We start from the raw sequence: 22,179 nt of genomic DNA, 5'->3' as shown, positions 1-22,179 counted from the left end.
ATTTAGCCTTCCTAATTAATATTATTTACTAATACTGTATATTCTTTGTTTCTCCTCTGAATTTCATTTTTTAGTTTTTCATGTGTTTGCAGGTTGAAAATTGATTCAAATTAGGACTTTTATGTATTATTGTGGAATTTAATTTCACACATTATAGATTTTGAAATTTATTGTAATCTTGGCTCAGAACTATTGTTCCGAGTCGCAGTGTAATAGTCTGCTGGTTGAATCTAATTAAGGTGTCATATCACTTGCATGCAGTATGTATTTTTGCCTAGAATGTTCTAAAATTCCTCACTGGGGAATAACACTTCCCTCAGTTCTTGGTTTGATTTAAATACCCAGCAATATTTGACATACTGTATGAAACTCTTGTTTAAGAGGCAGACTTCATTTACTGTTTTCATTTGTTGACTATTTTCACCAAAATGCTCAACTGCAATTTCCAGCATGATTACTGATAGATTGAGTATTAATCTTATTAATGGCACCTATATTCATTTGCCATCACTACATTCAAGGACAAGCATGACTGTACTCTAGTTCTGAGTACACAAATATTAGGGGAGTATAAATAATTTTAGTAAATGAAAGTTGAATAGCTTGAAAGTAAAATAGCTTTCTAACAAATAAAATTTATAATTTTAAAGAAAATGAGCAAATTATTTCTTAATGAGATTATATTTTATAATTATAGAGCTGACTACAGTGCTGTGATTATGTATGTATTGGAGCAATCGCTGCCTTTCTTAGCACCCTGTGAAAAATGAACAATTTCAAGCCCGTTAGAATTCCCAGGATTATTTATTAGTCCACAGATCCCTTTTCCTCTCCCACTTGGGTTTTCTCTGCATTACCTGTTTCCTGCTCTCTTTTTCAAGGTAATCATCCCTTAAATAAACAAGAATTCTCCAAAGACTGAGCTTACACCAGGGTGGAGGGGCACAGCCACAGCTGTCACAGGCCTTTTCTAGAGTTACTCTTCCCTAGCACAATTGTTCCTCTCAAGATCTTTTCTGTCTGATCGTTTGATGTATGCTTTAAGTATTTAAATAAGATGTCTTTCTTCTTGGCTACCATTAGGCTTCCTTAGACCTTCCAGCACAGTATAGTAGAAAAAGTACTGTATCTCTCTTCTAGTCCTTTCTATACCATTTTTTTCCTCTATAACAATCTTTCTCAATTTTGGCACTATAGACTTTTATTTTATATTTAATCCTCACCCAACAACATGTCTTTATTTATTTATTTATTTATTTATTTATTTATTTTTTTATAGAGAGAGAAAAGGAGGAAGGGAGGAAGAGAGAGAGAAACATTGATGTGTGAGAGAACATTGATTGGTTGCTTCCAAAACGCTTCCAGACCAGGGATCCAACCTATAAAACTTTTGGTGTATGGGACAACACCCCAACCAGCTGAGCCATCCGGCCAGGGCACTATTGACATTTTGGACTAGATAATTCTTTGTTGTAGGAGCTGTCCTGTACATTGTAGGATATTTAGCAGCATCCCTGGCCTCTACCCACTCTGCCCACAATAGCCCCCAAGTCATGACAATCAAAAATGTCTCCAGACACTGCCTGATGTTCCCTGGAGGACAAAAACACATCCCCAGTTGAGAACCATTGCACTATAATACTGACCAAGCATTTGCTATCCTTGGCTGAGATGTAGTTTCTTCATCTGTGTAATGTGGTTAATAATCCCTGCCTACTGCACAGAATAAAAATATCTGTACAAATGCCCTGTGTGTTTTAAAGTGCTGTGTACAAATAAGATGTTGGATTAAGTTGGCATCAGAATCAGCTCTGGACTTTATTTCTGCCAGTATTTCAGTGCAGAGACTGAGCTGAGCAGGTCAGGTCATGGCAATGGGTCATCAGCCTTCTGACTTGCGGAGAGTACTCCACAGAGTCTTTATTCAGTTAATTTTGTCTTTCATTAATTTTGGGGGCTCTGTGAAGTTTGCCCTATTAGACTATGTTCCTTAGTTCCCAAAGTTACCATAAACAATTCTGTGCTGAATGTTCCTATCCATAAGTTTTTGCATACCACATTATTTTTTTGAGGATAAATTGCTAAGAGTGAAATTGCTGGATCAAGGATGTGCAATTTTGAATATGTTTTATACATATGTATTTCCAAATTACTATTCATAAAAGTTTATATCCTCTAGTTGTATATATAGCCACTCTTGTCCCTGAACTCTTACTGAGTGATTTTTTTTTAAAAGTTTGTCAGTTTGATAGAGAACAGATGCTATCATATTTTTGTTTGAACTAATTATTTCCATTACTAGATTATTTTAACATTTCATATTTTGTTTAAACTACTTATTTCCATTACTAGATTATTTTAACATTTCCTGTTTATTGGCCATTTACAAGTTCTTATTTTGGGCATCACCTGTGACTATTCTTTGCCCATTTTCTTTTGAAATGCATGCCTTTTTATCCCATTACTTCATTTCTTATTGAGCACCTTTTATATGCTAGGGCCTTACAGTCTAGTCAGGGGTCTTCAAACTACGGCCTGCGGGCCACATGCGGCCCGCAGAGGAGTCTGATCCGGCCCGCCAGGTTTTTTGGGCAGTGAGCGCAGCCGAGGTGTTACAGTAGGAATTAGTAGTTCATATAGTCCGGCCCTCCAGCTCTCTGAGGGACCGTGATCTGGCCCCCACTTTAAAAAGTTTGAGGACCCCTGGTCTAGATGGACAACACAGACAAAAGCCCTGTGATTAAAGAGCTTATATTCTAACTAGAGGCCCAGTGCACAGATTCATGCATCAATGGGTCCCTCAGCCTGGCCTGCAGGGATCAGGCCAAACTGGCTCTCTGACATTCCTGGAGGAGTCCCAGGTTGTGAGAGGGTGTTTTTAGGGTGACACACCCCAGAATCAGGCTCCCTCCCCTCTCCGGTTTTGGGTGCATCACCTGAGAACCACAGCTGCCAAGTCACCACAGCTTGGCAGCTCCTGTGTTGAGCATCTACCCCCTGGTGGTCAGTGCACATCATAGCTACTGGCCAGTCAACTGGTTGGCTGGTCATTTAGGCTTTTATATATATATATATATATATATATATATATATATATATATATATATACACACACACACACACACACACACACACACACCTGTGTGTGTGTGTGTGTGTGTGTGTGTGTGTGTGTAGTGAGGCAGAAAATAAATATGTCATTTGACAAGTGGGGAAGGGAATATAAAGAAAAGTAGACATGAAAAGGAGGCAGATGATGGGGTAGAGGAGGGAGGGGATGATATTTATAAAGGTGTCAAGGGAGGCCTCACTGATAACACTGAATTTAAGTGGCGATCCGAAGATTAAGGCACAGTCAGTGTAGATATTGGGGAAAGTATCATAGGGGGAGGGAACAAAGTGCAAAGGCCCTAAGGCAGGACTGTTTTTGAGTGAGGGGGATAGTTAGGAGGTGAATTTGAGAGGTAACAAGGAGTGGGCTGGATGGGGAAATACAAACCAGGCAGGGACTTAGAGCCAGAGTAAGGAATTTGGATTTCATTTTGAGCAAGATGGGTAGATAGAAGAGAGTTTGGAGTAATGAAGTGACATGACCAGATTCTGTATATATTTTTAAAGATCTAATTGGCTTTATTTAGTATTCATGGATCGGGCAGCATCACATCTAGCAACTAGAAGGGTGCACCAGGTCAGAGAACATTGGTGGTGGTAGTGGAGACTACACTGGGGGACAGTGGTGAAATCTGGAAGATGAGCTCGGAGCCCCTTGCAATATGCCAGGTGAGAGAATTTAGTGATGTGGAGGCCATGACAGGTGATTTTGGATATATTTTGAATATAGAAGCAATGGATTTTGCTGATGGGTTGGATGTGAAGTATAAGAGAAAGAGGAGCTAAAGATGATGCCAAGTGTTTGGCCTGGACACCTGGTAATGTAGTTGGCATTTGCTGAGATGTGGGGGATGTGGGAAGAACAGGTTTGGTGGTGGTGAAATCTTAATGATTTGTGAGAGTTTTTTTTATCGGATGAAATATATTAATCTTGTCACTTAGGTAGAAATGGATCCCTCTACCCCCAATTTGCTATTACCGTATTTTTCGGACCATAAGACGCACCAGTTTTTAGAGAAGGGAAATGAAGAAAAAAAGATTCTGAAACAAATAGTGTCCTAAAATATTTTATGTGCATTAAAACCCAACATCACAGTCATAAACACATGTAATCAACCCTGTAAAGTAAACAGAAGCATTTAGGACCATTTTAGAGCCGGGCAAGCACACAGAGACCACACAGCAGGGCAAGTAAAAAAACTTTTTTTTAAAAAGTATAGGCTATATTTGGACCATAAGACGCAGGGACTGCCCCCCCCCCCCCACTTCTGGGGGGGAAAAAGTGCATCTTATGGTCCGAAAAATACGGTAATTAACCTTGTTAGTGGTGTTTTGCTGTACAGAAATGCCAGCTTTTTATTTTGTCAGAGTTTTTGGTTTTGCTGTCATGTCTAGAAAGACTCTAAAAATAATCACCCACGCTTTCTTTATATCCTCTTATGGTTCTGTATTTGCATTTAACCCTTTAATCTGGGTGGAATTAATTTTGGTGTAGACTGTGAATTGCAGTTCAATCTTAATTTTGCTCAAATAATTAACCTGTTATCCTGGCAGCATTAAACAATTGTTCTCTGCTAAGAGAAATGATTACTATGTCATTTCCTTTGAATTGGGAAATAGGGGGTATGTGGCAGGTTGTTTAGAAATATTTTGTTACGTGTTAGTGTTTCGTAAGCCCCTGGTCTTATTTTCAGTTGATGACGAGGTACGTGGTGATTATAGTTTCTGAGTATACCAGATGAGAAACATTTGTCTTCTGAGCCTCTTCCATTCCCAAAAGAGGTACTCGCTTTAGAAGTTGGCTTTCATCGGTTTCCCTCAGTGACTATAAATTCTGCCTTGGGGATGATATGTGACCTGTTTTTAATCACAGCCTATGTCCTGCCATCCAATGTGCCTTTTCTAAAAATTATCTTATTTTGTCAACTGATAATTGTTCCTAGATTGTAAACTAAAATTTGCTTCAGCAACACAAAATTGATTACAGTGCATATTACAAATTCCAAAGCCCTAAACCTTATGTTTTCCACTAGAGGCCCGGTGCATGAAATTTATGCAAGGGGATGTGTGTGTCTCTCGGCCCAGCCTGCACCCTCTCCCATCTGGGACCCCTCGAGGGATGTTTGACTGCCTGTTTAGGCCCGATCCAACAGGATTGGGCCTAAATGGGAAGTTGAACATCCCTCTCACAATCCAGGACTGCTGGCTCCCAACTACTCACCTGCCTGCCTGCCTGATTGCCCCTAACTGCTTCTGCCTGTCAGCCTAATTAGCCCCTAACCACTCCCTTGCCAGCCTGATTGATGCCTAACTGCTCCCCTGCTGGCCCGATTGCACTTAATTGCCCTTCCCTGCTGGTCCGGTTACCCCTAACTGCCCTCCCTTGCCAGCTGGGTTGCCCCTAACTGCCCTCCCCTGCCGGCCTGATTGTCCCCAACTGCCCTCCCTTGCAGGCCTGGTCACCCCTAACTGCCCTCACTTGCCAGCCTGGTTGCCCCTAACTGCCCTCCCCTGCTGGCCTGGTCACCCCCAACTGCCCTCCCTTTCAGGCCTGGTTCCTCCCAACTGCCCTTCCTTGCTGGCCTGATCGCCCACAACTACTCTCCCCTGCCAGCCATCTTGTGGTGGCCATCTTCTGTCCACATGGGGGAGGTTATCTTGTGTGTTGGAGTGGTGGTCAATTTGCATATTACCTCTTTATTATATAAGACTTTTACAGCCTCTGTACTCTAGTCCTTCTCTGATATGTGGATAATTTAGAGGTGATAATAGTATTTAATTTACTGGATTTTTTTTCTTTAAGGCAAGAAATGGATTTTTTTTTTTAATAGATTTTTATTGATTTCAAAGAAGAAGGGAAAGGGAGAAAGAGATAGAAACATCAGTGATGAGAGAGGATCATTGTTTGGCTGCCTTTTGAACATCCCACACTGGGGTTCGAGCCCCAAACCCAGGCATGTGCCCTTGACCTCGAATTGAACCTGAGACCTTTCAGTCTGCAGGCCAATGCCCTATCCATTGAGCCAAACCAGCTAGGACAAGAATTGGATTTCCTATGTTATTAATAATGCTTATGAAATTTTATAGTTGGGTGAAGTCTTCAAGCTTGATTACCTTAGAAATTTGTGTCAAGGCTGATTGAACCTAAGGGCAGGGAGGTGAGGGTGGGAGAGAGGGGGGATTTCTAGAGAGAGGAGGAGGAAGAGAGAGATAGAGATGAGAGATATCTGGAGCGAGCCGAGCGCGATTCCGGAGTCAGTACGGCCTGTAGGACGTAATCACTTCCGACGGCATGACTTAAGACTGACTTACGTACCACCACTTCCTCCCTCAGCACCTTACGTCACCTTCCTCCCTTCCCCTCCTCCCTTCCTCCTCTTCCTCCCTCCATCCCTCCCTCCCCCCCTCCGTCCTTCCTTCCCTTCCTTTCCTTCCTTCCCTTCCTTCCCTTCCTTTCCTTCCTTCCCTTTCTTTCCTTTCTTTCCTTTCTTTCATTTCTTTCATTTCTTTCTTTCCTTTTCTATTTTTTTGCAGAAAGGGAAATATGAGGTCCCTAAGTGGCTCTCTCCCAGTAGCATTCTGCTTCTTCAACAAATGCTTCAGGTAAACTTTGTTACTTAGTGTTTTCAAATAATAGAAGTCTATTGGAATTGTTTGACTCAACTTGAACATGTCCGTGATGCTACTGCTATATTTGGAGGACAGCAAATTTAACTGTTAGCTTAAAAATTGCATTTCTTATGTCTGCTGTACAAACATTCTCTCTTAGATGCTTTCTTAATTCTGTTGCAAATGCATTTTTTAGACCTCTGTTGCATGTCTTTGCTGATACGGTTTTCCCTCCTTTTTCTTAAGCATTGTCTGTTTTCTGTAACCAACTCTTGTTTCGCTCTCTTCTGCTTCCTTGCCCCCCCCCCCACACTCTTGTACATTAGATATGTAGTAGATACTTAATATATGCTTGAATGAGCTGATATACAATTGGGTGACCCCATGATCTAATCAGTGTAGTGGTTCTCAGATGTTAGCATGTGTCACAATTGTCAGATGGGCTTGTTAAAACACCTATTGATGGACACCACCACCCTGAGGGTGTCTGATTCAATAGATCTGGGGCAAGACTAAGAATTTGTACTTCTTACAAGCTCCTAGATGACACTGATGCTGCTGGGACACTTTGAGAACCACTGATTTAGTAGAATGGGCTCTGAGAGGGAAAGTCAGGAATGCTGAGGTCTAAGTATCCACCCTCCCAATAATATGCATGCTACCTACTCTAGTTCTGATCTATAAAATGGTGATTTTTGGCCTGGCCTCTGTGATGTATTGTTATGAGGATAACATGAGATTAATAGGACACACTTTGAAAATATGAATACCTCATTAGTGCAGTCTTTTTCATTATTATGTATTCAGAATATCTCCCAGTTTTTCCATCTATTAAGTGCCATCTCCACTTTTTATTCAAAATTGACCTCAGGCTTACTCACCTTGATTAAGTAGAGCCAGACCACCAAATCTCTATAATGAGATTGAAAATACCTCGTCCTTTCTTTTAAACTCCAAAAAACTTAATCTTTGTTGATTAATTTTCCTCTCCTCATATTTGAAAATTACAAGTGGAAAAGAAAGGTGTGCTTTTCAACTTGTTCCATGTGATTGTAAGCTCCTCAGGAGGTAGAGATTGCATATTCAGTATGAATGCCCTGCATTGTGTCTGCTTGAATATTAAATTGGTGAATATTTCCTGTGAATAGGTTTTCCAGCAAAAGACTATTGCATCATACAATAGATTGGCTGAACTTCATGAATAATGTCCATACCAATGAAGTTCGTGTTTGTTAAAACATTTATCTCCTAAGCCTATGTTGGTTGCTATAGTTTTCTTGCTTCTATTGCGTTTCTAAAAGAATTTATTCCAAGGCCATTTTAAGGTCTTTGACAGCATTTTTGTGATGATAAAGTTTACATCTGTTCTGATGAATTTTGAGTTCTGAGGAGGAAAAGAGTTGTTCTGTGTCCTTGTTTGGAATGCTAATCTCCAGCTCCTTTTCCATGGCCACTAGGTGGACCCAAAGAAACGGATTTCGGTGAAAAATCTATTGAGCCATCCGTGGGTCATGCAAGATTACAACTGTCCTGTTGAGTGGCAAAGCAAGAATCCTGTAAGTAAAATTAAATCTAGTAGAAATTAAAAAAAATGTGTAAATTCAAAATCTATAATGATGTAGTAGTCTAAATATAAAAGAAAGTGTACTTCATAGGCTTATTTGTCAGATTGGTGTTTGGGAGACTTGTATTATGTATATTAGCCTGTTTCTCTCTAGGAGAGTGATTATTAATCCAGACTGCATGAGAATCACTGGGACTTTTAAAAAGATGCCTTTGCCCCATCTCAGAACAATCTATGGATATTTTTAAAGCTTCCAGGTGTAGCGCTCCGGGACCAGTGCTCTGGGAATCATGGGCAAATTATTTAACATTATCAAAGCTATTTATTTGTCTGTAAAAAAAAGTAGGTTAAACCAGTTCTTTCTGTCTACTTCCAAGAGTACTTATGAGCATATAGTCCTTTATGTTCTTAGTATTTGTTTACTGATTCATTTAAAATCAACTAGTAAACCTATTACATTTAAGCACAAATACATATTTTTATGAAAAATAACAAAAATGAATTTAGTAAGAAGAGTAGCATTGTACATTTTTGAAACTTTGTCTAGCTTAATAGAAGATTCTGGGATCTGATGTGCATTCAGATAGTTTTTTAACTTTGTTTTGATTGTTGATGCTGTTATAGGTGTCCTTGTTTCTCCCCACCTTTGCCTACTTCCAGCCCACTATTATGGTCGTGCAGCCTGAACTGAACTTCCTCCTGATTCTCCTATGACTGTCAACTCCTAATACTTCATTTCTCCCTATTCTCTTTGGTCCTCCATGACTTTGTTAGTATCTACTGAGAAAGTACAGTTAGCTTTGCAATTTGGTTCTGACAGCTGTCAACAGTGAGAGGCCAGGAACAGCGGAGTGTCAGGTGTCTGAGCAGAGCAGCAGGGAAGTCCCCTTGTGAAGTGGAGAGTAGGTGGTACCAATGCCTGTGTTCAGCCATTGGGGGTCATCATTTCTCCACGTGTGGGAGGGCTTTGCCTGTCTTCTTGGCCATGATTCTAATAGGATAGGATGCACTACGGTTTGCAATAGAACAGATGCCAAAATGAAGAAAGTCTATGATTTCAACAGCAAAAAATTATTTTAAATTGAGGTGCAGAATAAAGTAAAATGCACAGCTTTGGGTATTCCAAAAGAATATATAATTTTTCTCACATCTTAGTATAATAATTATTAATATTAATTGAATATTTACTATTTGGAATAGTGTGCTAATATAGCAAGAACTCTCTGTATACTATACTACAGAATAGTATAGGTAGAGCCCCTAGGATAGTACCTTTAAGAGTCAGGTGCTAGTCTATGGGCTTTATGTTTTTAACTCTTGTAATACATTTAACCCTCATACCATCCTTGTGAAGTAGCAACTTATTGTCCCCATTAGGCAGATGAATCAACAGAGGTCAAGGTTAAAGAACTAGTAAGCATAGAACAAAAATTTAAACCCAGACAGAAGAGCTCCAGAATGTAATGAATCGCATAGGTCAACTAGTTCAACTTCAGGACTTTTTCTATGTCTCTCTGAGCCTCAGATGATGAAACTGAGGCTCAGAGAGACATAATAACATGCTCAAGGTCACCCAGTTATTTAATGATGTCATATTAAATAACTGGGTGACCTTGGTCTATCTAGTTCCAAAGCCTGTTATGTCAGGTTGTATTGACTCACAGTGGATAGGGATCACAGGAGACATACCGTAGGGGGCAGGAGGAAGCTCCCATCGCTGCAAGGATCAGAATACTTGGATGATTTCTATTCTTAAGCATAATAAAGTTTGTATTGAGGCTATCTCACTTCTTTGTTAATCTTGTGCTTTGCTGGTACCTTCAGGATAATGACCACTGCACAACATCCATGGTAGCATCCTAAGGGCTTCTTGGATTGTACTAACCCCAAACTTATCTGGAGGAACCATACGCTACAATTCTGAGCCACTCTTTCATCAGTCTATTGTACAGTCACCGATTTGGATCCCCAGGTGACTGTTCTTTGATGAAAATGCCAGTGCAGCTCCTGTGGTAGAGATGGAGTATAGAGTCCCTTGATTGCATAACAGAATTTTAGCAATTGATCCGATGATATTGGGGCTATGAAAGCTGGGGAAAAGCTCATCTTCTTGAGTTATTGCCACCTGTTTATATCTTTAAAAATTATGGAGAATGTTTATTCTTACCCAAGAGTTTTACAAACGTATGTTGCTTTTATATATTGGTGTTTGGCTTTATAAGGTAATTAGGTGATTTTAAATTTCAAAACAAATGCAGGATGGGGCAAATGTATGTGTATAGTTGTTTGTATAGAAAATAACACAATAATTAATAAATAATGATACAAGAATAAACTGTTTTATGTACTCATAACTGTAAACCTACTTTTGCCCTACCCTGTATTTTATAATTTTTTTATTAATAAAGTTTATAATTTTTTTATTTAGCTTATTCACCTTGATGAAGATTGTATAACGGAACTTTCTGTACATCATAAAAACAACAGGCAAACAATGGAGGATTTAATTTCATTGGTAAGAAATACAGCATGAATTTGAGAGAAATACTATTTCATTGCTCTTGATCTTAATCAGTATATTAAAAAAAATAGAGTAGCATTGCCAGACCTATGATTTTATCATAGGTGTAACTATTGCACTTATTATTATTATTTTTAGAAAGAGGAAGATGGGGGGAGAGACATCCATGTGAGAGAGAAACATTGATCAGGTGCCTCCCATTTGTGCCCTGACTGGGGATGGAACCTACAGCCTAGGTATATGCCCGGACCACTGCATCCTTTTGGTGTAGAGGACAGTGTTCCAACCAATTGAGCCACCTGGCCAGGGCTATTGCCCTTATTTTAGATCCATGTATGATTTCTACTCAACTCTTTCTTTTTTTTTTTTTTTTTTTTTTTAATATATATTTTATTGATTTTTTACAGAGAGGAGGAGAGAGGGATAGAGAGCTAGAAACATCGATGAGAGAGAAACATCGACCAGCTGCCTCTTGCACACCCCCCACGAGGGATGTGCCCGCAACCAATGTACATGCCCTTGACCGGAATCGAACCTGGGACCTTTCAGTCCGCAGACCGATGCTCTACCACTGAGCCAAACTGGTTTCGGCTCTACTCAACTCTTTCTTAATGTCTGCTGGACAGCCTTTTAAAAAACGACATTGGCTAAAGAGAATTATAATAGGCAAAAATTAAGAAACAGAACAAACTAGTCCAGGGCATTGACAGAGTTCTGATTCTGACTACTTTAAATTCTCTAACATGGAATTATAACCCTGCTGTAAAAATTAAGGTAAACACAAAATAGTTTCCTTCTTAGCTAAAAGCAAACCTGTAGCATCAAATCACTCCTAAGTTTATGAACCAAATACTGTGAAATTATTATCATGATTTCTGGTGTTGAGTCATTTTTGCTCTTTCTCTTGTTCATTCTATGTCTTTTCATCACCTATTTTTTGTGTTTTTTTTTTTCTTCTTTTTTTCTTTTTTTCTCTGTTTTCTAACTTGCAAGGTAAAGGCCTTAAGAGTTCCTTTTTTTTTTTTTTTTTTTAAACTAAACAAAACTTTGCTAATGCACAATCCTTTTACCTGAGGAGGTGATAGCAAAAAAGGAATTCTTTTGAATGACATAATAAGCAAAGGCTCTGGAGTATGTCTGGAAAACAGAATGATAATTTATTTTTTGTGGAATGAAAAGGAACGGCAAGAATTGGGAACTGCTGCAAGATACGTAGGCCCTTAGTTTTTTACAATAAAATGTGAAGTTTTCATATAAGCAACTTAAAAAACTGCATGATTTTTTTTTCCTTTGGGATGATCTTTAATAGGAGCCTGTTTTTCAAATACATAAAATTTATTTTTAAAGTTTCATTATAGAAAATCTCAAACACCTACAAAAGTGGAGAGAATAGGATAATAACAGTGGCCTTCCAGTTTCAACAGCTGTTAAATTTTGCTAATTTCATCTATATGCCAACACCCTCCCTCTTCTGCACTTTCAGCTGGGTATTTCAAAGAAAATCCCATACATCATGTCATTTTCTCCAGAAAAAATTTTGTATGAGATTTACAAATTTTTAAAATTTGAATCTTAAAAGTAACAGACTCAGAATTTCAAGAATCATTGGGGAAAAAAAAAAAAAAAAAAAGGTCTTTAAAATAGTATCCTTTATGTGATCTCTAAATACAATTTTGAAACTTAGAAGTGAAATGGAACTAGAAATTGTCTTTACATCTGACACAGAAAACAGAATAGATAATATTATTCCTCACCTGAGGATATTTTTCCACTGACTTTTAGAGAGTGGCAAGGAGAGGGAGAGTCAGAGAGAGAGAAACATTGATGTGAGGAAGACACATCGATTGGTTGCCTCCCACACTCACCCGGACCAGGGCCTGCAACCGAGTTACTTACCCTTGACCAGGAATCAAACCTGGGACCCTTGAGTGTGCAGGTTGACGATTTATCCACTGAGCCAAAGCACTCTTAAATTGCTGTTTTTTACATACAGTATGTAGAACTCAGAGTTACATATGTCTAATGATTTTGAACTGTCTTATTGAGATTTCCGGTAGCAGTGCTAGAGCTTTCACTTCATTGCTTTCCTTACTTTCCCCCAATTCTTCCAGCTATGAGTGGCTCTGATTGTGGGAGCTCCCAGTCATCTGGTTGGGGAACTTCACTGAGGGTCACGTGTGCCTATGAGAACCGATTCAGACCAAGGCATCCCTTTACCCCACTCCTGCAATGCGAATACCCATGTATTGTGGTGGCAGGAGCTTAGAGATTGAAGGCCTTGGGAGCAAGGTCAGGGGAAGGATAGTGGATTACTCTTCAATTTTTCAACCCTCTGTCCCAATTGCTCAGCCCAGGTGCCTGGGCATTTCTTTAATATTTGGTCTGTCTGAACAGTGATGGGATTTTAAAAATGTTTTTCGTTTTCTAGAAATGGTTCTTTCGTATAACAGATAAAGCTATTGCTTTACTTTCAGACATTTGACTTTCAAAAGAGGGAACTGTCTAAAAGATAAGGGAGACATTGGTTGTGTTAGACTTGAGGATTGACATCGCCTGAAAGTGTAACTAATGTGTTGATTTATCTGTTATTCAACACAGAACTCCCCTGTGCACCTTATCATAATGAGTAATATGCAGAGGCTATGGTAAAAAAGTTATAAAAAGGATGCTCTCTATGCCTCGAAGGAAAAGAGGGCTTAGGGGATGGTTGTAAAAGTATAGGCATGCTTAGAAAACTCCATTTAAAATGCTAGCACTGTCCAGGTGTTGTTTGCAATGCCTGGGGTATGCCATTGTTGATAAGCAAGTGGCAACTTGTTTCTTTGCCATGTTCTCTAATTAGTTTATGGCATCTTTTTCAGAAAGGTGGCTGTCAGAGATGAGACCATAGATGTGGGAGGTAGGAAAAAAATCTTTAATGTAGTTTTTGGAAAATGGAGAGTGATTCTAACTACGTAGTTTTCACCTGGTTTCCAAGTACTTCCTCCATGAAACCTTTCCCCATGCCCTGTCTGGATTAAAGGAAGTGTTCTGTGATAATTCATCACAGTAGCTTATACTTCTCCCACTAGATGGATAGATCCATTGTATAAATTTCAAAGCATATATTTGTGGCCATCTGAAATATTAACTGATAAAGTCTACTAATAAAAACAACTGGTAGTAGACCTCTTTGGATCATGTACTTTTCGAGGAGACACATAGCATTTAAATATTATCGCTGCTATTAAAATTGAACACTCGTGCAGGCAGAGAGTCTCATAGTCTTATGGGTTCGTTATTGAGAAATTTTCAGTTAAGCACAGTGGATTGAACAAATATGTTTGCAACCAACATTTTCTAAAACCTCACAAAAATAACAAAGGGAGAAAAGCGCGAGGAAAATCACAGTGAAGAGAATGAGAAAGGAGATAAAAGTAATGTCGCTAAAATTGGAAGTTATGAAGTAGACAAGTGGGCGCTGGCATCGCATTTTGGAGAAAGCTGAGAGCCGGAGTGCCTGCAGTGGGAAAGGACAATCAGCAACCTGATCGGAGCCCTGGAGCTCCAGAAAGGCTGGGGGGTCGGGATGCCTGGAGCCTCTGAAATCAGGGAAGTGAGCAGCTGGAAACCAGGAAGGTCGGTTGAAAGACTGTATTGGAAGCATTTAGAACCCAAGTCCCTTTTTCTACCTGTGCCGCACGACAGCCACCTCTTCCCGCCCCAGCAGGAGATTGGGGACACTGGACAAGAGGCACTCTTTTTTTTTTTTTTTTTTTTTTAAAGATATGTTTTATTGATTTTTTACAGAGAAGAAGGGAGAGAGATAGTCAGAAACATCGATGAGAAACATCCATCAGCTGCCTCCTGCACAGCCCCCACTGGGGATGTGCCTGCAACCAAGGTATATGCCCTTGACCAGAATCGAACCTGGGACCTTTCAGTCCCCAGGCCAACACTCTATCCATTGAGCCAAATCGGTTTTGGCCAAGAGGCACTCTTGTCCCAGACGTAGCTCAGGTGGGGCAATGAGCTGTTTTGAAAAGGATGCATGGACACACAGTCCTCATATTGAATAGTGAATCACTGCCTCTGGCCCCCTTCACTGTTCACCTCTGAGAATGCCGGAGCGAGGATCTTATGCTGTCTGCAGTGAGGGTGGAGAAAATATTGGAAGATTCCTCTCTAGGGGAAAGCCAGGAGAAAAAAAAAAACTACTTGCTATAGCAATGGTTAGGAGTTCAGTTTTCTTGTGTGTGTTTACCTGAGAGCTGTGATTTTCAACCCTTTTCATCTCACAGCACCCATAACTAAATACTAAAATTCTGCAGCACACCAAAAATATATTTTTTGCCAGTCTGACAAAAACATAGGTGTAATTTTGATTCATCCCCACCCGATGGCTGTTGTAGTGTTGGCTGTTGTCATTTTTTATTTGACAGTCTAAGGGAAATGAGGTCAGTGCCCCTGACTAAATAGGCAGGTATTGCATGATTTAAAAATTCTTGCAGAACAGCAGTTGAAATCACTGCCTTAGAGAAAAGTCCCTAAGGTGTTAAACAGCCCCAGACTACACATAGAGCCTTTAATTAGCTGTGTTATTATAATTCTTCACTTTTAAGTAGAGACAGACAGCCAAAGATCACCAGATATTAGAGGAAAGCCTCTAACATGAAACCACAGGTCAAAATAAATGGTGTGGGGTTGGCCAGGAGAAGGAAGAAAAAGTAAAGATACTCGGGGGGTGAGGGAGGAGGCAGGGAGAAAGATAACAGGAAGTGGGGGGAAATGGCTAAGAAATGATAACTAACATTCTTGGAGATAAGAGAAGCTATTTCTTTTTTGAAATAGGAATAAGATGACTAAAAAGAACATTTCAAGAAATAGCTCTTGGAAATTTAAAATATGACAAAAAAAAAAAAAAGCTCAGTAGAAATGTTTGGAAAATGAGTTAATGTGAAACCTTCTGAAAGTAGAACCTAAAGACAAAGAGATGCACAAATAGAAGAAAAGACTTAAGTAAGGTCCTACATACAAATAATATAAGTTCCACGAAGATAAAACAGAGGAAAGAAGAGAAGAAACCACTGAAGAAATATTCCAGAAAAGAGTTTCTAAGAACAAAAGGGCTTCACCAGGGCTTAGCAAAATGATGAAAATAGATCCACACAAGGGCCTGCTGGAGTGAAATTTCAAAAAACTAGGGAAAGGAAGATTAAAAATTATCAGGGACAAAAACCAAAAAAGATCATACACAAAGTCTTGGGAATCAGAAAAGCTTTAGATTTTTCCATAGCTATACTAGAAGCGAGAACCATAGATCTATGTCTTCAAAACTGAAAATTATTATCAACCTAGGATTCTATACTTTGCCAAACTAGAATCAAATGTGTGGTTAGAATTGACAAGCAAGCTCTCAAAAAATTTACCTACTCTTCATCTATCCTCAGGAAGTTATTGGAGATGTTTCCACCAGAACAACAAAGTAAACCAAGAAAAGGAATACTTAGGCCCTTGCTAGTGTGTCTAGTTGGTTGGAGCATCATTCAATACACCACAAGGTGGTGGGTTCCCTGCCAGGGCACATCCCTGGGTTTCAGCTTCGATCCCCAGTCTGGGTCTGGGTGCGTGCAGAAGGCAACCAGTGGATATTTCTCTCTTACATTGATGTTCCTCCCTCCCTTCTTTCCTCCCTTCCTCCCTCTCTCTAAGATCATTGAAAGGAAGGAAGGAAGGAAGGAAGGAAGGAAGGAAGGAAGGAAGGAAGGAAGGAAGGAAGGGAGGGAGAAAGACAAACACATTGTAGGATAGAGGTGAAGGCAATCCCAAGACTAACAGTTGGGTTGCAGGCTGAGAAAGAAGCCAATCCAGAGTGGAGTATGAAATGCAGAGATCAGGAGGAATGTCTCCAAAAGGGAGGCAGAGAAAGAGACAAATTAGTTGATATGTGTGAGCATGTTGGGAGGAGGTGAAGGGTGTCGGAGACTGTGGAGTTGAATTAGTAAGATAAATAACTGCCTTTAAAAGATTTAACTTTAGGGAAAAACAAGTTACAAAAAAAGGAAATGCAAGGACAGCTACATGTGTGGTTTAACTGCAGGCTAATCCTCAGCCAGTGTGGCCATACTGGTTGTAAGGGACTAATATTTATACACTGACTGGTAAATAATTACCACCCAGAGTACCCACACTGTTGCCCTGTTGCCTCCCTTGGGCTCTAGGCACCTTCCTCTAGGCCCACCTCAAACCCATCATTGAAAGGACAGTAATCAGCATCACAGGGGCCCCCAGAACCGTATACACCTCTTGGCCTCTGTTCTGATTGGTTGGTGTACTAATTAAATATTTGAACATTACCTTTACTTATTTGTGAATACCATAATAATAACAAATATTGATTTACTAAAATTACAACAAAATTATAACAGGAGAATGTAGGGAGGAGATGTGTGGGGAAGGAAGGAAGGAATTTTAGTAGAGCTAAATGCTACACAGTAGGAAATCTAAAAATGATATCTGAAGCTAAAGAAAAAATTAAAGCTATATAAATAGTTAATTTAGGAATTTAGAAAAAATAGCTAAATGTGTTTAAATGTAGTTCTTTCTGGGGAGCAGAAATGGGTGTGTGTGGTGTGGTGTAGGGGATCGCTGTTTTTCATTATATGCCTTGTAAAACTAAAATAAAATAAAAATTCTGAATGTTACATTCAGGAAAAAAATTAATTTAAAATAGAACATTATTTCAAAAAACACATTTAATCTTCTAAACAACTTGATTTTCTTTTCTTCCAGTGGCAATATGATCATCTCACAGCGACCTATCTTCTGCTTCTAGCCAAGAAGGCTCGGGGGAAACCAGTTCGTTTAAGGCTTCCGCCTTTTTCCTGGGGACAAGTCAGTGGTACCCCATTAACAAACATCGAGGTAAATGTTGGCACCTTTTAAAAAGAATATGATTTTATTGATTTCAGAAAGAGGAAAGGAGAGGGTGAGAGAGATAGAAACATTGATAAGAAACATTGATAAGAAACATTGATTAGCTGCCTCCTGCTTGCCCTCTATGCGGGGGAGGGAGGGTGCGTGGAGAGGGCAGTTGAGCCTGCAACCTGGGCATGTGCCCTGGACGGGAACTGAACTGTGACCTCCTGGTTCATAGGTCAGTGCTCACTGACCCACACCAGCCGGACTAGATCCATTGAGCCACTGAGCCACACCAGCCGGACTAGATCTCTCTTTTTGTCACTTGTCACTCATGTGCTGCAGATACAGTGGGTCTCATGGCCATGACTCAGCTATACCAGATACTCGAGCCTAACTTGTCTCTCTTCCTTCCTCCCCAGTTTGTCTTTGACCAAACTAAAAATTAAAAGGTGTGAGTGCAAGTTGTCTGTTATGTAAAGAAATCTCTGAAGTGAGATAATCTTATTCCTGTTCTTGGAGAGTTTGTTGGCTGGTGAATACCCCACGCCCAGGCAGATCTTTTATCCATGGGCTTTATGATCAGCCCATCAGCCATACCCTTTAAACAAACTGTCAGACTCAAGTCACCAAACCCTTTAAACAAACTGTCACCAAACCCTTTAAATAAACTGTCAGACTCAAGTTAACACCTTTGGGTAGAGGAGGACACCAAAGCATAAGCTTTGCTTCTGATCGAGGTAATCTCAGGAAGGCAGTAGGTACTGTGCACTTAGAATAAACACTTCAGCTAAAGTTTTAAATTCATGATACCTCAGGTAAGAGGTCTGTCTGAAACATTTCCCCAAGTTATTGGATGGGCCTGGTCTTAATTCATGTGCTTGTGTGATTCATAACATATCCAGGTGGAAAAGATCTGGGAAGATATTTACTCTTAACTTCCATCTAATCAACATTTACCTTGTAATTTAATTATTTGGGCATTTAACTCATATTATCGAATCAATGTATATATACCAGAGAGACATTTTAATGACAAGAAATGAAGTAGAAATCAAATTTTGGATTCTTTTCTGATCTTTATGCAAATCATTGAGATTTGAATCAAGCCACATAAGTCTTTTTGTACTATTTTCCCTTTTGATCAAATCACCTTTTTCCTTTGGGGGGTTATGAGAAATAATAGTTAACCAATAGATGAAACTTTCAATGAAACAATAATACCATCTGATTCAAGAATCACAAAAGATCACATCATCATCAACATTAGCATTTTCAGGCCCCATGTTAGACAGATCTCTATGAATGTGGTACTTGGTTTCTAACAGCTGTGTTATATCACATCATAGACCAGCCAGTTTCAGCCATTTTCATCTCATGGCACACAGAAACAAAGTACTAAAATTCTTTGGCGCACCAAAATATATATTTTTTGTTGATGTGACAAAAAAATTAGGTGTAATTTTGATTCATTCACACTGGATGGCTATTGTTGTGTTGGCTATTATCATTTTTTTATTTGAGAGTTTAAGGGAAAGAGATCAGTGCCCCTGACTAAATAGTCAGGTATTGCATGTTTTAAAAATTCTTGCTGCACATCAATTGAAAATCACAGTAGTAGATGATTAGTGCCAGGGAAGGGGCCAGAGGGTGTTCTAGGGGCTGTAGAGGATGGGCATGATCGCAATGGGTGATCCAAACTGGACCCACAGTCAAATTAGAAAAATGGAAAAGAAAGCACAGTATTCAGGGCAAGATGAATGTAATTAGCAAAAGCTCAGGCACCTAAATGTGGGCTTGACATACTATGTTGACAGTGACTAGATCCGTTTAGCAAAATGAAGAGTTCAAGTAGGGGGGAAAGGAGAGAGCACTCGAGCTGGAAGGGTGGATGAGAGATTATAAGCTCCTTCAATATACTATCATTTGTTTCTGCTTCCAGGGCATTGCCCTGCACTGGGAATATGCTATTTTAAAAACTAAATCATGACCCTTCTATTTTTGAATAGTCAAAGAACCTGAGTTTAGAAGATATGTCGACAAGTGATGAAAATTATGTGGCTGGATTAATAGACTATGAATGTTATGAAGACAATTCATCAACAGGTGTAGCTACTCCCCAAACACCACAGGTTGGTTAATTTTATTATTACTTAAAACAGATTATATTGTCTCAATTATAAAAATATGATCTCTCAAATAAATAAAATAAAGAAAATATTGAATGAGAGATTGTTGGAATAGAATGAAAGAGATGCCAATTATTTCCAAGTTGAAGAAAGCCAAGATTCCATTTTGGAACACTTTATTACCTCTCTCTTTCTCTGTCTCTCTGTCTCTCTGTCTCTCTTTCTCTCTCTCTCTCTCAGGTATAATTTACATGTAGTTAAATCATTAAATACACTATTTTAGTGTATAGTTCTGTGTTTTGCCAAATGCATACGGTCGTGTAACCACCGCCAAAATCAAGAACAGCTCTGTTGCCCCCCAAGCTCTCACATGCCCCTTTGTAGTCAGTTCCCTCTCCCCCCAACTCAGCAGAGGGGAGAGCTTGGGTTGTGTTGGAGTGAAGCTTTTCTTTCAGATGGGAGTTGTGTTTGCTTCTCCCATGCTCCTGGAACACAAACAATTTAGTAGGACTACTTTAAATTAAATTCTAGGCTTTTGACTCCAGGGTCCATGCACATAGGATGAAGTTGGGCTTGCAGCCTATGTAAAGACCATTCTGTGGTTGCTTACAAATTATTAAAGAGACTTTGTTTTCTCCTCCGGAGCTCAGGACAAGATAGACACTTCCTTGCCGACTTCTTTGCAGGGCATGTTTATATTTAATTCACGTTAAAAATTTTAGAAATAGCCTTCCCTGGCTCTTCACGGGAGCTTCGGATCTAACCCTGGCATAGGTGTAAGGCTTCCACAGTATTAAAGCCTATGCCGTGGGGTATCCAGGATTGAGGGTAGATGCCCTTAGGGCAGTGGGGAGTCTCATCCTTGGTTACATTTCTGGGTTCATGCTCCTGTTTTTAGTTTGACCTCTGAGGACTTTCCTTACTGTTTAGCAAGCTCAACCATAAATTCAAAACGATTAAAAAATACTTTCTGCCGAAACCGGTTTGGCTCGGTGGATAGAGCGTCGGCTTGGGGACTGAAAGGTCCCGGGTTCTATTCCGGTCAAGGGCATGTACCTTGGTTGCGGGCATATACCCAGTGGGGGGTGTGCAGGAGGCAGCTGATCGATGACTCTCTCTCATTGATATTTCTAACTCTCTATCTCTCTCCCTTCCTCTCTGTACAAAATCAATAAAATATATTAAAAAAAATACTTTCTATCCAACATTTCTGTTAGAATATTTTAACATGGTTTTTCTGCATTAATTATCTACTAAAGTTTTATTTTTGGTACATATTATTTTTATTATAACAATCTAGGTATAGGAAACAATTTTTAAGGGTTTATTTGTGATCGTTCTCAATATTTCCTAGGATCTGGGTATATTTGAGTGAAAACTTGGCCTGAAACATGTTGAAAATTACCTGTCAATAGAACAGACTAAAGTGATCTACACTTCCTAAAGAGAATGGAATGTACATTTTCAAATTTCTTGGTACTGGTAATAATACCTTTTTGATAGTATTTCATTTTAGGAAAAATGGTACAAGGTAATTTGCAAATGATTAAAGCCATGTTGTAAAGAAATTGACTTTTCTCCTTCACTGTGCTTTATCTAGTGATTTTTTTTTTTCCAGTTTGCCAAGCAGTGGACAGAATCAAACGGTTTGGAATCTAAATCATTAACTCCAGTTTCATGCAAAGCATCTGCCAATAAATTAAAGAACAAAGAGAATATATATACTCCCAAGTCCGCTGTGAAGAATGAAGACGGCTTTGTACTTCCAGAGCCAAAGACTCCAGCTAATAAGAACCAGCATAAAAGAGAAATACTCACTACACCCAATCATTACACTACACCCTCCAAAGGTATTTGCTGAAACACCTTCAAAGCCCATTCTTCTCACCATGCCGCATGAATGAGTAGCAGGTCAGAAATGGCCAGCACTGCTCTCAGGAGTCTCTGGGAGAAGTCAGCCTGCTTTTTTTATTTATTAGGTGTTATTTTGATTAGCCGAAATGAAAGCATATTAGTCAACTTCTAATTTTCCTCAACTTTATACATATAAAATGGAATCATAGCATCATAGGATATCAAAGCTGAAAGGCAAGTTAGAGCTCATTTAATCCACTGCCCTTCTCGTGGCTGAGGAACTGCGATTCAGATGAGGGAAGGAGTTGCCCAAGGTCATCCAGGTTTAGATCTTGCTTGCCCCACCCTTCTGCTCTCACTTAAAATGACTAAACTGAAGTCTCTGCGGACCCGTTCTTACTCATCGGATCTCCGGTTCTGGTATCTGATCCTGCTCTGCGTTGTACTACCGCCCATGCTCCCGCAGACAGGGAAAAGCTGCAGTGTTTTTCCAG

The 22,179-nt window shown here is 39.5% G+C and overlaps 1 protein-coding gene across 3 annotated transcripts in view; it reads left to right on the top strand.

The window, feature by feature from the left end:
* Positions 1-22,179, top strand: part of MELK (maternal embryonic leucine zipper kinase) — a 53,236-nt gene that overhangs the window by 22,348 nt on the left and 8,709 nt on the right. For 2 of the 3 annotated variants that reach the window (XM_036433370.2, XM_045579998.1), the window contains exons 9-14: positions 6,646-6,714; positions 8,178-8,276; positions 10,713-10,799; positions 17,577-17,708; positions 19,712-19,834; positions 21,450-21,681. In XM_036433370.2, coding sequence (XP_036289263.1) covers positions 6,646-6,714; positions 8,178-8,276; positions 10,713-10,799; positions 17,577-17,708; positions 19,712-19,834; positions 21,450-21,681 — 742 coding nt within the window. The remainder of the gene's footprint in view (positions 1-6,645; positions 6,715-8,177; positions 8,277-10,712; positions 10,800-17,576; positions 17,709-19,711; positions 19,835-21,449; positions 21,682-22,179) is intronic. The other variant, XM_045579999.1, reaches the window with a different exon arrangement.

Source organism: Pipistrellus kuhlii, unplaced genomic scaffold (assembly GCF_014108245.1).
Source record: "Pipistrellus kuhlii isolate mPipKuh1 unplaced genomic scaffold, mPipKuh1.p scaffold_m20_p_12, whole genome shotgun sequence".
NCBI classification, from domain to species: Eukaryota; Metazoa; Chordata; class Mammalia; order Chiroptera; family Vespertilionidae; genus Pipistrellus; species Pipistrellus kuhlii.
This window is presented reverse-complemented; position numbering and strand designations above follow the sequence as displayed.